Below are 20,505 nucleotides of genomic sequence, written 5' to 3'. Positions count from 1 at the left end.
AATCTCTTCTAATTTAGCTGGTAACCCTATGAGTGCGAGGTTAAAGAGCAAGGGCGAAATCACCGAACCCTGAGGAGTGCCGGCGCTGCCCATCTCTATCTCTCCTGACTCTAATTCTCCCAATGTGATCCTCGCTGTCCTGTCCGTTAGAAAATCACGGACGTAGTCGTACGTCCTTTTACCGAGTCCTAGTTCTATTATTCGGGTAAGTATAGTCGAGTGCTTGACATTATCAAACGCCTTCTTTAAATCTAGGCCTAAGATTGCTTTGGTAGAAGTGGTCATGCTGTCTATTACCTGGTGCTTGAGTTGTAGCATGGCGTCCTGCGTGGAGAGGCTCTTCCTGAAGCCCAGCATGGTGTGAGGAATCAGATCGTGGTCCTCGAGAAAGTTTGTTAGTCTCGCGAGGACCACGTGCTCCATGACCTTACCAACGCAGGACGTCAGCGATATCGGCCTTAGATTTTCCAGCTGTATGCGCTTTCCTGGTTTGGGTATCATAACGATGCGGGCGGTTTTCCACTGTCGGGGAATACGTCCCTTTTCCCAGCATTCGTTAAGGAAAACCGTGAGGTGCTCTATCGATGTGTCATCTAGATTCCGAAGCGTTTTGTTCGTAACCCCGTCTGGTCCGGGCGATGATTTCGTGTTGAGCCTGTGCAGCACCGCGCGTACTTCAGCAATGCTGAAAGGTCTGTCCAAGCACTCGTTCGCAGTGCCTTTGTATTCAGAGTGGAGCACGGGTCTAGTCGGATTAGTGTATCTCATCCTGAGTTCATGCAAGAGTTCTGCGTGGGTGCCTTTGTAGACGTTGATTATCTTGTTGACATTTTGCCTATATGCTGTTTTAGTCTCCTCTGGATCCAGCAGGAACCTGAGGAGATTCCACGCCTTGGTGAACCCTACCCGACTATCCATGCTATTACACGTCTCTTCCCACTGTGACTTGCAAAGCTGTAAAGCGTATTCCTCGATGTCTCTATTCAGTTTAGCTATTCGCCTACGTAAAGTCCTATTGTGTCGTTGTACTTTCCACCGGGCTTGTAGGCTACGTTTAGCCTCCCACATATGCAGAAGCTTACTATCTAGGACCTGGAGGTTTGCTTCAGGAGGGACCTCATGCGTTGCTGCCGCGACATCTTGCCTCAGCATTGATGTCCACTTTTCTATATCTTCGATATTTTCCGAGGAGTCAATCCTATTTTCCCTGTTTTGCCTAAACTTGTCCCACTCTACAAGTTTTAGTAGCTTGCTTTTCTTTTTGCACGGCCCCGCATTGGCACGAATTTCTACAATAGTGTGATCACTGCCCAAATCCTCCTGTGTATTCGTCCAGCATACGTTTGTTATGTTTTTAACGAACGCGAGATCTGGTGACGTATCAGCACAAACACTATTTCCTTGTCGCGTAGGCGCGGAGGGGTCGGTAATGAGAGTGAGACCCTCCAGTAGAGCATCCTCCCATAGGTTTTTGCCTTTCAGGTTTTCGTATTTGTAGCCCCATGCGGAATGATGAGCGTTAAAGTCTCCCGCTACGAGGAGCGCTCGGGTCCCCGCGATGCCGGCCGCCTTCTTGAGTAGCGCGCGGAAGCGGTGCTTAAGTCGAGGGCTACTATACACATTAAGAATGAAAAGACTATTGTCTCGATTCTTTGGAGGTACTATCTCCACCAACAGGTGCGGTATCGCGTTTACCTTTATCTCATGCTGCGTTACGGTTAGGTTACGTTTGACTAGCGTCGCGACGGCCGGTTTGTCCCGAGGAGCGCTATCCTGAAATGACCTGTAACCGGATAACTTAGCTTTAACGTTAGTTTCCTGTAGAAGTATCACATCTGGCTTCTCCTTGTTAATCAGGTACTGTTGAAAATGTCCCCGCTTTCTAGCGTATCCTCTACAATTCCATTGCCAAATTACGTAATTTTTAGTATTGTGAGTAGCCATGATGATAGTAAAATTTAATATTTGCCAGTGTTCTCCCTAGTCTCTGTGTCCACTGGTCTGTGGTACGGTTTCCCAGTCTGTTTGAGGGGCCCGCAGCTGCTAGCTGGTAACCTTCGCTCGTTGTTTTCAACCCTCATCTGCAGGGTGGCGAGTTGTTGCTGTATTTGCTGCATTGTAGTTGTTATCTGCTGCATCGCGCCTGTAAGCTGGCTAAGCATTCGTTCCATTTCTGCTTTACGCGTGTTCTTTTCATCCTCTATTTCTTTCCTGACTATGCTTATGTCGTCTTCGACATCGTGCCGTTTCCTATCCCTTTCCTCTGTTTTATGTGTTTGAATTTCGGCTTGCGCCGGGTCCACTTCAACTGCCCTGCGTTTCGAGGGGGTCGGCACCGTTTCATCCTTAGATAGTACCTCCCCTGGATTGTCCTGCAATCGGATCGTTCCGCCCTTTTTAGCTACCTCATTTTTTAGACTAGCATTTTCCTCCCTGAGTTCCTCAATTACGTTTTTGTATCTAATGTTATCTCTCTCCAATTGCTCGAGTCGTTTTTGAATTTGCATGATCATGTCGTGTTGACCTTCACTGTTAGAAAAGGCAGTGCCAGACCGCGCACGCTCGCCGGAGGCGGCTGCCGCCCAGCTCACCTTGGAGGCTTTGGGTAGACTGTCGTTACCACCGGGTCCGGCAGCTCGCGTCGCTGTAGTGTCGGTACTGGCGGGAGACGTGCCCTGGGACTTAGGTCTGTCCTTGGCTCGTTGGCGCTCGGCGTTCCCCGACCGAGAGCGGGAGTGAGACCGGGACCGGGAGCGGGAGCGAGAACGCGAGGCGGATCGGCCTCGTCTCTCCCCACGCAGCGCCGAACAGGCGTGTCCACTTTCGCCGTACACCCTATAGCTCTTGTCTGCGTCCTCCTCACGTTGCCTTCTTTCCCACTGGCGTTTCTTCACTATGTAAGGAGTTCTGTACTTGGCTTGGCATTTCCTGTCTCCGGTAGGGTGGTCCTTGCCGCAAAGTCGACATCTGGGCTCACAGCAGTGGTCTTGCGGTGGATCATCACAGCCACAGCCTCTGCATCTTCTACTCTCTGGGTTGGGGCAAACGTCGGATCGATGTCCAAGTCGGCCGCAAGCGTAGCACGTCTCGTACTGTTTCTTGTAGAGCACGCAACGGTGCTCCGTTCCGTTGTAGTATATGTAGCGCGGCACTACACTTCCTTCGAATACGACGATAGCGTGTGCCGTGCTTCCCATCCTCTTCGCGTGCAATAACGAAGGGTTGTGCTCGTTGACGAGGTGTCTCTCAATATCCTCAGGAGAATCTTCGTCGGGAATCCCACGGATGATGCCCTTGGTTGTATTTTCCGGCGCGGCTGCATATGCCCTCGCTGCGTAATCTTTGTCTCCCATGGTTAGCTTGGAGATTTCACAATATCTTCTGGCTCTCTCTTCCGATGGAGTGCTCACTACTACAATATTCTGTCTTTCGTTTACGCGAAAGATATCGCCTCTGGTTTCCTCTTGGTTCAGTCCGGCAGCGGCACGTATGCTGTCGCCGATCCGAGCAGCACGATGTGTCCTGGTGCTGAAGCCATCTCTAGGGCGTACGATGACCTTGATGTCGTCCACCGGCAGATTCGGTTTTTTGGTCGCCATGCTGAGTCGTCGCACGTTTCTGGCTGCTCTTTTGACAAACGCTTCATCATCGTTGAGCGCGTCAGCGGTCTGCGCAGCAGGGTCAGTGCCCGCGACGCGCGCCTTGCGTTCCTTGTATTTGGCCCGAACCTCGAGCCAGCCATTCTCCTTGCGGACATCTGTCGGCGATATTTCTTCACCGTCTACGTGAACAACTTCCATTGCAGTCGAGGATAAAGCCGTTAAGCGAGTAGCAAAGGGGCGTCGTACTGCTCGCTGGGTTCGGCATAGACGCCGGCCGCGTCTGCAGCGCGAGCGACGGCGTCTACCGGTGCTGCGTTAGGCTTAGTTCGTGTGCCAGTGTGGCACCGCGATAAATGAGCTACAGTGTCCAGAAAAGCGGCTCACCTCCGAAAAACTTGATATAGGCAGGATTCGCTGACCTTCCAGAAACTGCTGAGTAGAATGCCGTTGATCGAAGATCTGAATTTCTGCCACAAACATAAAACATCCGCGGAACCGACGTGAAACGCGTCCGCACCCTCTGGCCCCCTGGCGGCATTCCCCCAATCTCGAGAAGCAGAAAAAAAAATGAATAAAGAAGCTATTTCTCGATCATTCCCGGCAAGCTTTGTCACCTATGCCCGCTAAAAACAGAAATTCTTTCGCCGTCATCGATGCATATGAGGACAGCGCATGTTCGCCGGACAGCCATTCGAGGTCCTGACAGAGCAGGCGGGTCGTCAGGAGTCGCCGCGTGTCAGACGTGCCCCTGGGGAAGCACCCGTCACGGAACAAAACTGACTCTTAAAGGGGCGAGAGACACACCTCCCTCGCTCCCGTTCCGCACCTTTTTTTGCCCCTTCGCGTTCATTACTGTCCACGACACCACGAATGACCAGGTGCGAGCCCGGAGGGCGAAAAGGAAGCAGCAAAAGGGAAGCCGACTCTGCCGAGCCGCGCTCTGCTGTAGCACAGGCGCCTCGGGAGTGCATATATGCGCGCGCACTACGCGGTGTTGAAGCGCCTCCACGGACGGGGCCAACTCGGCGCCTCCCGAGCGGCGTGAGCTGTCTGGACTGTAATTAAGGTAATGAACGCGGCGGTGGCTGCGGCACGGGACGCCCAGACGGTCCCTGCGGACACCGCTCGGCGAGTGGCTCGCGGGCTTCACCTTCCCTGTAGACGCGGAGGCGCCGACGGCGGCTGTTGCTGCTTTCTCCCTCACGCTGTGCTCCTAATTGAGCGAGAGTCGCTCACCAGTCAACCAACAAACACGTCGGCACGCACGAGTAGGCACGTGTTTCGCCAACGGTGCGGTTCGAATGCGTGCCACAGAGGGAACGGGCCACACGAAGCACGGCAGTGATGTGGCTGGCCCACCCCGTTCGGCAGCACGCGTTGCGTGCCTGCGCACGCATGCACGCGCTCGAAGCCTTTGCGGAGCCCGCGCCGCGGCTGCCGCTAGACCGATAACGCAACGACGGCTAGAGAAGCGCGTTTGATGAGTTGCCGGCGCGCACGGCACGCTCTTCTGCGGCCACTGGCGCTACTCGCTGTCGGTTGCAGACACGCGGGCTCTGCTCAATCGCTGGCTTCGCCAGGTAATTGTGTCCGCGTTTGGACGCGCCGAAGAACTCGTTAAGGGTGCTATGGTCGGAAAGCCGGCCGCCAGGAAAGATGTTCATTAAGGCTCACGGGGGGGCCTCTGCGCACGCGTGGGCTTCGGAATGTGCGCAGGTATAAATGAGTGTCTTGCGCACATTTGCATTGCTTATATCGTGCAAGTATGCAAACCATGTAAATGATCTGGTTCGTGCAACCTGATTTTGACGTTACGCATACGTGTGTATGCATCCTGCATTTTGTCTGACTAAAATATACGCAACACTGAGATGTTCTGCTTAAGGTATACACATATTGCCATATAAGGCAAACGTGTAAGGGGGAGACAGAAAATTCCATGGGCCGTTGAAATTAAGAAGTTTGTAGGTATAACGTGGCAGCAGAAAGCACGAGACTGGGTTGATTGGCGGCACATGGGAGAGGCCTGTGCCCTGCAGTGGGCGTATAGTCAGGCTGACGACGACGACAATGGTGATATTAGCACATTGGAACAGGAGCGCATATGTAAGCTATTGGCATGAAACATTCAAAATGGGGAACGAGCAACGAAATAATATGCGTGTGCTTGTTGATCCCATATCTAAAGCACAGTTTCATTTCTTTCCATAGGCAGCTCTAGCAGGCTACTAAATCAGACATTGACTTCGTTCGAGAACAGTGAAATCCAGAAGACCCTGCTCTGAGACAATGCAGTGTGAAAGCTTTCATACACATAATTGACAGGAGTTATCTGTTTTCTGTTGCGTTCAGCCAAAGAAGGTAAATTTGCAGGAAAGAGACAAGCAGAGTTTGCTTGTATGCAATGTACCAACGAAGAGTTAGCGACAAATGAGTTCCCGGCTTCGACTGAAGCACATGAAGAAGCGCTCATCACACGCCTTCATAGAAGTCGATCAACGCTAAAGTATAAGTCAGATGTTGTCCGGAATATACTTCATAACACGCCGTTCCTACACAATCTTTCTCTAGGGGCAGGCGTGGTTACTTTCGGCATGTTGACTTTGCATAGAATATACGAGGGACAGCGGGTCACAGGTAAAGTGGCCTCGTTTTTTTTTTTTTTTTTTTCTACTAGCGCCAACTTCGCCTGCTGGGGTGAGTGCGTGGGTGGAGGAGGGGGTACTTGTCGCGTGGCTCGTGCGAACATTTCTCAAGGCGTGGCGGCCGACTGATATGTCGCTCCGCCAACACGCCCACTGCAACCTCTCCCTCTTTCATCCTCGCTCATTTGTCAGTGTCACTCAGTTCGACCACGTTTCGAGTCCTGCCGGTCCCGCCTGATTAATACGGTCGCTGCTGTCACGCGCACCGCGTGAGACGACGCCTCTTCAACGGCGTGCAGTGCGCCATGCACCCCCCTTCTTTCGCTCAGACTGTATACAGCGTAGAACACAATCGACTCGTTTGCGAACGACAGAGAGTCGATCTCAGCGAAGGCGAGGAGTGAAAAGGTGTTACAGGAAGTGATTGTGTGATTGCTTCTCTTCTGGCAAACACGGTACAGAAAGTGCAAAACTGCAAAAGTTGACCATACGACACTGTCCGATAATTTGTTGCGGTCTCATGCGTTTGTTACCGAGTCCACATAGTTCCGCAGTAAATAACATATCTTGTTATGATATTGCGATATGACGCTTCTAACAACGCAAATGAAAATCGTCAAGGCTTTATGAAAGAACATCTCTCTAGTATTAGGGATATACGCTATTTGGTTCACGGGAATTGTAGGCAACCTGGCTTCACGAATGTCCAAGTTTGATGTCCAGCAGATTTCTTACCAAGATGCTCACTAGCGACCATGCGGATAGCCCCGCGCGCTGGTCTAGTGGCCAAGGTACTCGGCCGCTGACCCGCAGATCACAGGATTGAATCCTGGCTGCGGCGGCTGCATTTTGAGATGGAGGCTGATTAGCTGTAGGCCAGTGTGCTCGGATTTGGGTGCACGTTAAAGAACCCCAGGTGGTCGAAATTTCCGGAGCCCTCCCCTACGGCATGTCTCATATTCATATGGTGGTTTTGGGTCGCTAAACCTCACATAGCAATCATCAAATGCGGACATTTTTGTAAAGAAGCAGATATTGTTGGGAATAAATGACCAATTGCTGCTTCTTCTCACCTTGTATTCGTTTCCGAACACTAGTGCGTTTCTGTTAATTATTCCATTCTTCGTTCGTGAGCGTCTGACCGGGTGTTTTATGCGACATGTATCAGGCATTGCCGCATTCTTCTTCCACACTGATATCATATATTCATCGTATGTGAAAGTAGCAAGGTATTATGAATTCATGCTGATTAAGTGGATGTAGTGAAAGTGAAAGCTTCTTCGATCATCTTTAGCAACGAGATGGATAATGCCTGGCTTACTTTTATTTTATCCACGTTTGTACAACCTTCGTGCCTAAAATGACCATTTTACGCCTTTACTTTGTGTTTACAGTGGTGCACAAGAATTTCTCGATGAACCATATCAGCGCTGCCAGAGCCTTGATTTTACAACAGCGTTAACAATATCGGAGAAGAGATAACACGCATGAGGTAAAGATGCTCTGCCTGCCATTTGTGAACAAGCTTAGGCATGTCTTCTCTTCTGAAAGCTTGAAACATAATAATGCACAGCGCATTCCATAAATACAATAACGTCTTTGTATATCGGGCACGATTGGACAACAGAATAAAAAGGAAATAATTAGTCACTCCAGGCAACGCTTTGTTTTTGTTAAGGCTTCCAACCTTATTTTCAGAAAAGCGCTACATGCTATCTACCGTAAATTTACTTGTAAGTATTTGCTAAGCATTTAATTGTGGTGCATCAATCTAGAGGTACATTTATACATGTCCGAAAGAAATAGAATAAGAAAGACATGACACTTAGGACTGAAGATTAAGAGAACAGCGCGCGCATTAATTTCCCACCCACGGAATTAAACACCCTGCTGTCCAGCACGTAGAGGTAATATCGCGGAGCGTTTTAATTTCGGGCTCGCCTTCTGACGAAGCCACACATGGAGTCATCCGTAATCCATCCATTATTCTAGGGGCCGGCAATTACTCCCGGGAGGGGCAAGTTTCGCCCCGGGCAAAAAAAGTTCTCAAGAAGGAAACGTAACGAGAGTGAAACGCGAACGAGGCGGAGCAAAATGGAAGACTCGTAATTGTATTCCTGAAAAATAAGCGGGCGGATTTATAGAAGTATAATAAAGAATACGACTGTACTGCAGCGGTATAGCACTGAATCATACTATAGGTTCATTTTCCGCAAGACTGCAGAGTTAAGGTTTAAGCTATGGGTGTTTTGAGCGACCCGCAGTATACTCTATACATGCGAAACGCAGATGTGTGTATATATAAATCAAGGCGAGGAATAGCTTAAAAAAAACGACACACATTGCCGAGTTCTTCGCACATTCGCAGGCAGTCTTTGTATATACTCAAGGCGCATACGGAAGATGAAGCAAAGAGACTGAATTAAGACACGCTACAGGCATCAGCAGCGCCAAGAGAGACGCAGTCGCAATATGCGAGGATCCCCGCAGGAGCCCCGAAATTCAGGCAGACTCGGGTGTTGCACTTTTATTAAAGCCCGGTCCGCGCAGCAGTGGTGCGCTGTTCCCGGGTGGCCCTCGCAATGGAATCCCCCATGGCCTGCACCGCGATAGTAGCAAGAAACATCTGCGGGTTCGCTTTGGTGTCCCCGTCTCTATACGCTGTTCGCCGCAGTTCACCATCGTCATGACTACCCATAAGAATGAGGACAGACGCAGTGGCGTCTGAAGCGAATGCCTTGCATCACACCTATTCATTCAACTAGTCCTTTGCCCCATGTGTAATATCGATAGTTTCCGAAGACACAGTGGCTCAAGTTCACAGAGGGAGTTGGCAGCTCTCCGTGAGATTCATCATTAATAAGGAACATGACTCGCGAAACTAATTTTGTCATACATTTCTGGTCTAATGAGGAGCCAGTGAATGAAAAACAAACGTAGCAAACAATGCTCCTTGAGCTCACTTTAGTTCAAAAATACTTTGAACATTATATAACTAAAGACATTCGCTGACTGTCAACTGTAGGTGATTTTAAAATTAATATATTCAGTGGAGAAAGCTTCAAAGAAATCATTTACCTACTTTCCCGTCATCATCATGGCCAAGGTACTACTGTTCGCAACATTTAACCGTAATGTTAATCGCCAACTCTGCATCCAATGCACACACACACACACACACACACACACACACACACACACACACACATATATATATATATATATATATATATATATATATATATATATATATATATATATATATATATATATATATATATATATATATATATATATATATATATATATATGTGTGTGTGTGTGTGTGTGTGTGTGTGTGTGTGTGTGAGCACCGATGTATAATAGAAGCTCAAGAATATTTCTACGCTCGAGCTTCCCTTTAATACTTGCACATAAGTCAATGAACGCGAGCGTGCCTTATTTTACGTGTCGCCCCTTTCGAATCCGAATGCCGCCGTGAAAAACATACTCATGACTTCAAGATCGAAAACGCAATAACAAAGCAACGTCCGGTCCTCAAACGTTTCACACCAGGAATACAGCAGGCGACGCGGGAACCTTAAAAAGAAGAACGAAGAGCTCGCAATAACGTATGAACGGTAAACTCGCACGCTTTTTTCCGCCTGCGAAAACGTGCAGAAGCCGACAAAGACACGAGGCGCGTGCGTGCTTCGTCGCGTGCGTGTCCATAATCGCGGACGATCGTTCTCGCGTGTGTGTTTGGGAAGCGAAACATAGGGCGGCCGCCACAGCGCTCCGTCGTGATCGTGCGCCATAACTTAGAATGGGCCGCTTTTATTATCGAAACAAAACGGGCACCGCGAATCACGCGACGACGTGGGGGGTGCGCTCGCCGCCATCACTGTTTACATCAGCACGATATGAACGGTGGCGATTCTCTCTCGCGCTGCGAATCTGCTGCTAAACAACGCGCGTGACAACGCACCTCGCTGAGCCGTGTGAGCTCGTGAACTTTTCAGCCATTGCTATAGTATGGCACTCTCGTTAGCATTTGTTTTGTTCGCAATCATAAGCATTTTTGATTAGAGAGTAAGAGGGAGAAAGATTTTATTAAAAAAAACTCAAATTATCAGAAGTCGGACGTCCTGGGGCTGCACTCTTTGTTTACGCTATAAATGACCCTAGACCGCAGTTAGCAGGCCTCTGACAGCCTGCGCACGTTTCCTGTCGTAAAAATAAGATCCGCACTGTTTCGCTTCGAGCAATCATAAGCTCCAGCTACTAATGGTTGCTTGTCTCTTTTCGAGGAATGCCTCGGATGTCCGAGACATTTGAGCTGAAGCCACTTGTTTTAAGACGCAATTAAAAATAGCTAACGTAATGCATTAAGAAACACACAACGCAAAGGGCTCTTTAAGGCCTCAGCAGTATTGTTTTTTTTTTTAGAACCGTAGGTACCATGAATATCCTACGCGAGAAACCATCAAAGTGTTGCCAATTCATGAAGCGTAAAGCTGAGCGGGAAGAGATTTTATACAATTATCTTCTTGCAAAATACTCATTACGCATGAGTGAACAAATATGTTACACGCGAGAAGCCTCCACTAGTTTAGCAGACGAAGTATTATTTTTTTTTTTTCATCGAAGGGTCGTCTTTACCTTCAAGTTCTTTTGTCTTAGCCTCCTCTCCGTTTGCATCATATAGAGCTTATAACAACGCCTTAAATTCCTGCAGTAATGTATTTTAAAAGCCTTTGTGGTGCTCAAGCATCATCAATGGATACTGTGGAGAGGTGCATATGCTTCAGACGACAATTTTACATTATCCAGGCTTTAACGTCCCAAAACACCCATATGATTAGGAGAGCATCCGTATAGTGAAGCGCTGCGGGAATTCGGACCCCCGTGGGGTTTTTCGACGCGCACCTAAACCTAAGCACACAGGCCTCAGACATTTTCACCTCTATCAAAATACACTTTAAACAAGAGAAGCAGTCTGTAAAAGGGAGCTTTGCTGTACAAAGTGCTGTTGAAGAAAAGTTAGCTTATAGATTTTTTGCAAAACACAAATTGTGAATTCCTCCTCGTGCGTAGGAAATTCCTGTCTGACGTAATAGAGCAGAAGCCCTTTCAGCACCCTTAGTTACAGTATTGCCTTCGAAGTTCGAAGACGAGTATGAAAAACTGTGCGATTTTTTTTTATTGACGGACACGAAATACCCCATACATTGTGACAACACTGCATGAAGAAAATTGTCACAGAAACAATGGTCTTAAAATTCCAATGAACAAATTATTTAAAGAGTACAATTAGTACCTTAAGTGAAAGTTCAGCATCGCAGTGTATTTCAGCCCCACCGTAGAATTCGCATGCTTAAGATGAGAAGTGCCTTCCTGTCGTAAATTTGTGGAAAATAAAAATCTGTATTTCACGAAAAACCACAACCTGTACATAAGGCACAGAGCGCTGTTCGACGACCTCTTCAAAACACAGCAGATGCAGCTGTTACGGGATTGTGCGCACGACCAACGGGCACATGTGGTTGAACCTGAACAAAGCGAAATTTTCCCCCTTTATTTCATTCTGACTCAAAGCCAGCTGTGCATTCGGTCACAACTACCAATAATCGGGTCAAAACAAAACGCACAACAACGGACGGACAGACTTCTGTACAGCGCAGACACGCCTGACAGTAATGAGTTCATATGGCAGCTCTGCAATAAACGTGCCAGATTTAGCGTAGCTGTAAATCTGCTGTAAATGTAGTGCTGAGTTGTGTTATTCATTGAAACAAGACACTTGGCTTTAAAAGCTCGTGGCCTGGTTGACATTTCGATAGCCATTCCCGTTATTGATTAATAATGAATTAAGATATTTCAAGTGAGTTCAACTGTAGATTTTTTTTGAATGGTGGATAAAAACTGGAAACAGGCATGCAGAATAATAGACACTCTGGTCCTAATGAATATACAAGTTAGACAGTGTAACAACTGCTGCATGGTACTTAAAAATTGTTTCCGGTATAAACACCAATCAACTAACAAATATCTCGCAGAATGAGCTTACAAGCTTACGCGAATATTTAGTGCTGGCACACCCTTTTCTTCTGGCACGTTCGTGAGCAGCTTACAAAAAAAAAAAAAAAGCACTGTTACGGTTCTTTTTTTTTTATCTGCACGAATGGAATCAATGATTGCGGATGTCATAAATATTGTGCCAAGAGTGATATTGGTACGAGGGGTTGCGAGTGATAAGGAACAGCGTCAAGGAGACAAACACTTGGGTGGCGCTGGTGGTGATTTTAAAACGAATAAATGGTTACAGAGAGGTTAGGTGATTGGGTTGAGGCGGTAGTGGCCTCCTACCCTCACTATAGTACTATAGGCGGAACCACTATCACAACTGAGCATTACATACTTAAGTGGCGCATCTTGATGACCCTCCCCTCACGAGGCTAGGATTGTCGTCCACCGGATCACCAAATAAAGTCTTTCTCTCTCTCCATCTCTCTCTCACTTAACGTCGTAACCTAAACAAGAATGTACGAAATGCCCCATCAAATACTGTGTAACCAAAACTTTTATTCAGCAATGACACATCGGTCTTCTCTCGTGCGTCTCTAAATGCAAATGATATATCTAGATTGATTCGTTGATCTCGCGTGCTATAATAACATGATATAATTGGGATAACACGCAGCACTCTGAACGCTGCACGGTTTGAAAGGGACTGGCTGTCAGGTCGGTGCGCGCGCAACACACGCGATCGGCGCGTGTTGCGGCAAGTGTTTCGTGACAGGAAGCAACACGCCTCGCGCAAATGTCCAGCTACGCCCTCCAAAGGGAGAGAAAGGAAAAGGAAACTAGGCCGTTCACCGATTCCATTGTGGCTAGCGCAATCAGTCATAAAGGACGTTCACGTTCAGGCTTCAGCGCTCAGTTTCTCAAAAAAGACAATGCGGTCAAGGCGGCTGGTTTAACGGAGTGCAAGTGGCGCTTGAACGGCGATTCAGTCTTTAAAATCTGTCACAATACCAACCGATGCTTATCATCAATTTCATTATCATGACCTGATCGTGATTTTTATCTGTATTCACACATCCTTCGTAACATGCCGCGCTCAACTATCCACCAAATCTATTTGTAACATCATCTTCGTTCCGCTTTTAGAATGACAGGAAATTAGGATCGTTGGTAAACATTCAACGTAGAATATAGTATTTTCACAACAATAACTCTGATGGCTTTTGTGATCTCGGTTTCCTTATGTGCCCAACTTTTGCACGTCTTGCCTGCCTCGACGATAACTTCGTTTATCAAAGCTTAGCGTTCTGCCAATCTCGTTCTTATTTTTGTTGTTGCATCAATTTCTTCGATGTGCCGTTACTTACACATATAACATATCAGGTTGTATCAATCTCTTGCAGTATGTAATTTTTGTCATCTAGAAAATTTTCCTATTAAAAGGATATTTCACAGTTTAACCCGTCAGAAGGAAGAGATAATTACTATTACAATTTTTTCCTTTTTTTTTTTCACGTGTACCGAAATGCAACCATATATATGCGCCATGGAAATGCAGAAATCAAGTAATAACTCATCCAGTTCTGAAGCACGACTGCCCTGTTTGCTAATCTATACCACCACCGTTATCTCGCTTTATCGCGGGGCGTTTTCCTCTGTCTGCGAAATGGCGTACCTAATTCAAGCACAGGATGGAGTGAAAAAAATTATAGGACCCTTAAACTTCGGCTTTGAGGCTTGAGTGCGATATTTTGTTCCTTATTTCAAAGAATTAGTGTATGAATTCTTTCGGAACTTGCTTTGCACCCACTACGTGGCCTTTATTGTGCAGTGGCGTGTGTGCCTTTTGTAGTGGGTGACAGGCTTCAAGCTATGAGTCACTATGATAATCCCATGTTGTGGCGTCCAGATGTCAATGTACGCTTGTTCCACGCATTATTACGGCAATATTTCATGTTGTATTGTGAAACATTTATACAGGACGCGTGTGCTTGTAAAGCATTAAATTTAATTTCACTGCATTTCACAGCAGAGGAAGTTATTTTCATTGTATTCACAAGCAGAGGAGTGCCTGTGCACTATGTTAGCTCAAATATCCATAGATACGGTGTTATGTGGTATCGTTTTGTTACCCCTATTGCTTATTTGTCGGAGATACCTTAAGTATTTTGTACGCTATGATATACGTACTCTACATTTTTATTGAATACTATGTAGGAAACACACGCCGAAAATTGAGGGGTTGCTGTGTGGTAGAGCACCCGCTTGCCACGCGGAAGACCAGTGTTCAATTCCCATTTATATCCAGAATATCTTATTAATTTTATTCGCATCTTTCTCGATTCTTCGTTCACGAAAATATGATAATTTTTCGCTCACAACCGCTGACGTCCACACTTGAATTTCTGAGAAACGAGTTCTTTTACGCTATCGCGGTATAGAAATCCGTACTAGCACAGAATATTAAAAAATATATCAAACAAGGTGACGGTGGAAATTATATACGAACTAACTGCGTGTAAAAAATACAACAGTACGTCCGATCGTTTCTGATAACGAACACGTTCGACGGGCACTGGGTATGGCTTGCGGACAAGGAAAACGTGAGCCAAATAGATGTGTTTGGCCCAGTCCATTGAACCTGTCCTTCCTTCCAGTCGAACCTTCGATTCAGCGACAGGTCATGTTAACGACTTTCTTTCTCGTTTTATCTGAATAATGTTTCTTCCTCCTATAGCTTATCCTTGCCACTGCCCACTAATTACGTGGCAGATGCGCCGCTGTAGACAACGCATATGTCCTCACCCTAAAGCAGGGAAAACGCGCATCAAAGCGCCCTATCATCTAATGTAGCACCGAGCCACCCACATCGAAGGATATAGACACCATGCTTTAGTAACCGTCCTCCATGTTTATTACCAGAAAAGGGGTTGGTTCGAGAAACGGGGTGGGTTCGAGAAACACGCTTTCAGCTTCACACGATTGTACTTTCAGATCACTTGTATATATCCACAAACATTTCTGGCCGTTTGTCATCGTGGCCTGACATTTCGCCGAGTTACCAATTGATGGAAGATTGTTATATCATAAATTATGCGCCCTTCTTGCTATAATAAAGCATTTTTTGCAGATAATCTCAATCCAATCATTATAACTTTTCTCAACTCATTACGTCTTTTTTCTTCTGTGGCATCGTGGCTATACGAGCGTTTTACTTGTCTTTAGACAGCGTATACCTGAATTTTACGCGTACGTGTGTGCATGTTTGATAAGAACGTATGCCGCTGGCAAAGCTATTCGAGTTCTTGCAGCGCACAATGTGCGGACTTCTTAATGCTCCGGCCAACTCTCAGCAAGCGAGCATCTGCGAGAAGCACATCGTTTGTCAAACAGTAGACGGAAGCAAATTGAAATGGCCCCGATCCTACCGACAAACAATGGCTTGCCACAGCGACTGTGTTTTGTAGAAAGACGAATAAAAAAATGCTATATGTTCAAGAGGAAATTCATAATCAGGGCATTCAGTCATGCATGTGCTTACGTGCTCTGAAGTTTGGTCACAGTTGATGAGTTCGATGTCACATGCACAAAGTTTGTCAGTGCGACCTGTGTTCCAATGTGAACGGAATGGATGGAGTACGAATGGCTAGTCCAGCAACGATGTTGTGTTGGGGCAGTTAGACACTCTGAAAGCGTATTTACTTGTGTATGACGAGAGCCTGATAACAGAAAAAAAAATCTGCCTTGTTTGGATTTTTGAGATGAACTATCAAATATAGCAACGCACTGAACGCACTGCTTCGCTGCGTAAAACTTTCCAGGGGCGCTTGTACCAGCGTTGAGTGAATAGCACGAAAGGAAGGGTGTGAACTAATCTGCAGAAGAGGCAACGGCAAAGAAAACGTACACCAGCAGTTGTATTCAAAATACCGGTTTGAGCTCTCAACACCATATGCAGCTACGCATAAGCATATAATATTGGGAGGTGTCTAATAAAAGTCATTGACCAACGGTACAAATTAACAAGTGGGTCAATGAGGTCATCGCGAAGAACGTGCCTACATTTAAATGTGTTTGCTTACTAAATATAGCTTCGTGAGAGCGGCGTCGTACGCGTCCTAAAAATCAGGCTACCGTACAAGAGCGCTCCGGGCTCAAAACGGCAGCCTGCTAAGTACGGAAAGACGACACCACCCGGGTGCCGCGTTTTGTGAAGAGGCAACCCGATTTGTGAAGAGGCTCGGGAAGGAGGTGGAGGGAGGGAAGAAAATAAAGGCGGGACGATCAACCAGGCGTGAGTCTGATTCGCTATCAACGCTGCGGAAAGAGTGAGGGTATTAAAGAAAAGGACGGAGAGGTTAGCGAACACCATCAGGGTACATGTGTGCCTGTCCATTGCACGCTTACAAGTGGTCGCTTAATCCAGTCAATATTAGAAAAACGTAGCCATGACCGCGTCACTTTGCTAGCCTGCAACGCGCAGATCCACGATCCGAGGATCTTCTCTTCAGAGAAGGAGCACGCTGAAACAGCGTTGGGAATCCGCGTGGCATCGACAGAGTCAGCAACAGGCAGGTGTCTGCACACTCACACACAGCGAGCACGCACACAAAGCCTTTGTAGGCTGGAACAGAAGACACAATGGTGTGGGTACAAGGCGGGCCGACCATTGTGACGACCTCCTCCTCTTCGCGGTGGTGGGTCTGCTTTTGGTGCAGGCGCGACCGGGAGAAAGTCAACGGCCCGAGTCGGGGTTCGGGTGGCGGCGCCCGGGTGGTGCCAGCGCGTCATGTACAGCCTCCCTCGCCCGCCGCTGCCTTTTTCTTCCCCCGATTGTGATTCACTGTCGGGCAGCTGCGCCCTTGGCGACCTCGAGGCGACATCGATGCTTGGTCCGCTCGGTGGCGGCATCGGTCGGCGGGGTGCTCGGAGGTAAACACTCACCGCGCTGCGGCGGCGCCTCACAAAAGGAAGACGTCGTCCCCAATCTTCGTCGTTGCCGGAGGTCAGGCAAGCAGCGCACGTAGGGGTGTCCCGACGCTTACTAGATTACTGCACGAAGGGTGGGCGGAGAGCGCAAAGTCAGCGCTCTTCGCTGTTTGCGGAACGACGCCGCGTTTATGCGATTGTTGGTGTGCGATACCGAGTCTCTTCGCCCGCTGCCCCGAAGTGGCACGCGCCGGCGTGTTGACGTAAAGAAGGAACCGTGCCTGATGTACGGAGTTCTTCTTTTTATTTTGTTTTCGCAGGTGAGTGTGTTAGCGAGCGAGCGGCTTTGCCACGGCTCCCGCACGACTTCGCAAAACAGGCACGCGAATTTCACGCGGAGTCGGCGCGCACGTTTACCGCGTTCAGTGCCTTCGCCATGCGTGTTTTCGCACTATGCAAGCAATTGTTAGAAGCATGGGTGCTCGGTGCTTTCATGGATGCTTGTCATATTCTTCAAGGTGGCTTCGTCTCAGTCAACATAACGATACAGAGGACCAGCGGCTAAACTGCGTCCGCGTAGAAGATGATGCAATATTTTTGATTCGTGTTACATTATGAGGTATGGTAATTAACAATTTTTGTACGGCGAATCCTGAACCTATTTTATATTGGTAATTGAGCTAAAGTGGCAGGTATCCGCATACATTTTAGGGATTCCGTTCTTTGCTATTCGCAGTCATACAAGCGTAATGATGCTTGGGCAGATAAGAAACAATAAAACTGCATAGAAATATACTGATTTATTATTATTATTATTATTATTATTATTATTATTATTATTATTATTATTATTATTATTATTATTATTATTGGAGGTGGTGGTCAAATGGCAATGCTGTACAACTAATTGTATTCATGCTATCACATCCCAAAATAGTCACGAAGTTGTTGTGTTATTTCATGGCAAAAGAACTGGCATATAAATTGGGCTTGGTTTGGTTGCGAACGCTGTTAGAAAAAGGTAGGAAACTATTGGACTCGACATGGAGAGCCGCCGCTCTGCGAAAAGAAATGCATGCTGTCTACTGGAAACGTAAAATATATTACCTGCATAGGTAGGTTAAAGCATGTAGTCATTACACTCTGCGTGGTATAGTGTGGCCAAAAGACAGGCGTTACAATTACTGGTCGATAATCTGAGCTCCTTCTTATAGGCATATTTGCATTATAATATAGAATTCACCCTTCGATGTGTCGAATAGTAAAGCGATGCCGCCTAAGCAAGAATTAAATGATCACGAAAAGTACAACACTCTTCCCAGTGCCTAACCGAGTGTCATCGTGTACTAGCCGTTATATTTTGTCAATCGCATGATAGCTGCATTCTGCCAGGATTTCTTGATACCCAATGCATGTTCTTATCGTTTCAATGTACGAGCGTTCTCTGCCATCCATCTTTTCGAGCAAATCAATGACGAACATCATTAAATCACCACACTACTGCGGCTGTTCGAATCAGCGATTGCAGAATAAGGAGGAAGGCTTTCCATGGTTTCCTTATCCGGTTATTTCGCATTTCATCACGTGTCACACGACCGCATTGCTTTTCGCTGAAAATTTTGTAGTCTACTGCGCTACGTACATGACTTCTCGTAAAATTCGCTACAGTAATAATTACAAACGACTTTTATGCGTGACTGGCCCAACGAGGTTGCCTGTATTCGCCATAAACTGGATTACACTAATATTATTTAACCAGAGGAAAGTGTAGTGAGGAAATACCTTGCCTTAAATCACTTTTCCTAAACACTTCTTTAGTGTTTGACGAAGGAGAGGAGGATGTTAATTTACTTCCTGAACTTCAATACTTGTTCGCAACGGCAAGCACGTATTCTTGAAAGGCTTGTGGCCTGGTGAGCGTTTTCTACAGATCTGTTTCTATATTTGCGCAATCAATGACTTCTTTTTTTAATCAAAGATTTGAACTCACTAATTCATGCGTAATGTGATAAGAGATTTTATTCACTAAATATTACTCGGGGTGCTTTCCACGGAAAGCCGAAAAGGACATCCCTTTTTAAGACGGTTTTGTCCGAGTCACCAGTATACATAGAGGTATTCCTGAGAACAATGACTATCTGGCGTAATTAGCGTGCGAATAAAAGAGCGCACTCGGTATGCAGAACAGGTGACACATTCTCAACGTGGTCGTATACGGCGACGCAAAATTTAAGATTTGGAGATTGATAATTTTTGGAAAGCGGGGCTGCTTTTCGTATTTCACTCATCAGCCATCAATGTGAACTGTTCTTCTCTCTTCTGCACTAGGCTTTGCCAAAGAACTGGAAGAGACTTCGTCATCGTTCCAACGAGAAATGATAGTAACGACACCCACAATAATTGTGCAAAGCGAAACAAAGCAGAGCAAGCGTTCTCTGTTCGTCAATAGCGTGGGTATGCGAAAGGCACCACGGCATCAACGCGTACGAAGCCGCTATACCTTATATTAAAGTATCAACGACGCAAACACCAGGAAACACTATACGGAAAAGGAAGAAAAATACATATACAAAAAAGAGACGTGATCGTTTCGGGCAACTCACCTGCTTTCGCGGCGTAGCCAGAGGAGACAATGAGGGAGATCAGAAAGATGACGGTAATCCGAGAGGCCGTTATCCACAGATCGAGGAACCACCGGCGGCGATCACACTGGCATGCCATAGCTCGGCTCTCATGCTACGGTCGCAGCACTGGTAAACTTCCTCGCTTCACGATCGCGCGGTGGGAACGGTACCGCTTAATTCGGAGAGCCGCCGTGGTTTCGCAGGCTCGCGTGCCAGTCGCGTTCTCTTCCGTCAAACACTCTCCGGCAGGCGCGATTCAGCCGCAGCACCTCCGTCTCGGAAGCCCACTCGCTGGCGCGGCACGCTAAAAGAAGCCAGCACGTTCCGCACAATTTTTCTTTCTCTTTCGACGCACGAGAAAGAACAACACCACGCGGATGAGCTAAGAGAGTCGAGATGCGGACGGCGGGCACAAGTTGCGTCGGGGCGGCCGCACGCGTCCGCGGAGACGCCTTCTCGGCGATACAAACGTGCCGCCCGTCGCACCGGGGAGCGAGCAAGAGCGGGATCACTCGTTGGCCAGGGGGGCTGCGCGACGCCAGCGCCACATTGAGGGGAGCGGCGGCGGCCGGCGCTTCTCGGAGCGATGAGATGCCCCGGAGCGAGGGATCCGCTACCAGGTATCGGAGGATGACGCGATAGCTGGGTATTGAGAAGGAGGAGGTAGCGGAAGATGTAGATTTAAAAGAGTTTGGTCAA

The 20,505-nt window shown here is 47.3% G+C and overlaps 1 protein-coding gene across 4 annotated transcripts in view; it reads right to left on the bottom strand.

The window, feature by feature from the left end:
• The window catches only part of LOC142814620 (protein sax-3-like), a 162,130-nt gene extending 141,882 nt beyond the window's left edge, over positions 1 to 20,248 (bottom strand). For 3 of the 4 annotated variants that reach the window (XR_012894990.1, XR_012894989.1, XM_075893671.1), the window contains exon 1: positions 19,786 to 20,248. Coding sequence is in view for 2 of the 4 variants with exons in the window: in XM_075893671.1 (XP_075749786.1) it covers positions 19,786 to 19,903 (118 nt within the window). In the remaining 2 variants the exon portion in view is untranslated. The remainder of the gene's footprint in view (positions 1 to 19,785) is intronic. The other variant, XM_075893670.1, reaches the window with a different exon arrangement.
• Positions 20,249 to 20,505: the final 257 nt, after the last annotated feature.

This window comes from Rhipicephalus microplus, chromosome 4, assembly GCF_043290135.1.
Source record: "Rhipicephalus microplus isolate Deutch F79 chromosome 4, USDA_Rmic, whole genome shotgun sequence".
NCBI classification, from domain to species: Eukaryota; Metazoa; Arthropoda; class Arachnida; order Ixodida; family Ixodidae; genus Rhipicephalus; species Rhipicephalus microplus.
Note: the sequence above shows the minus strand (reverse complement) of the source record. Positions and strands in the feature narration are given on the sequence as shown.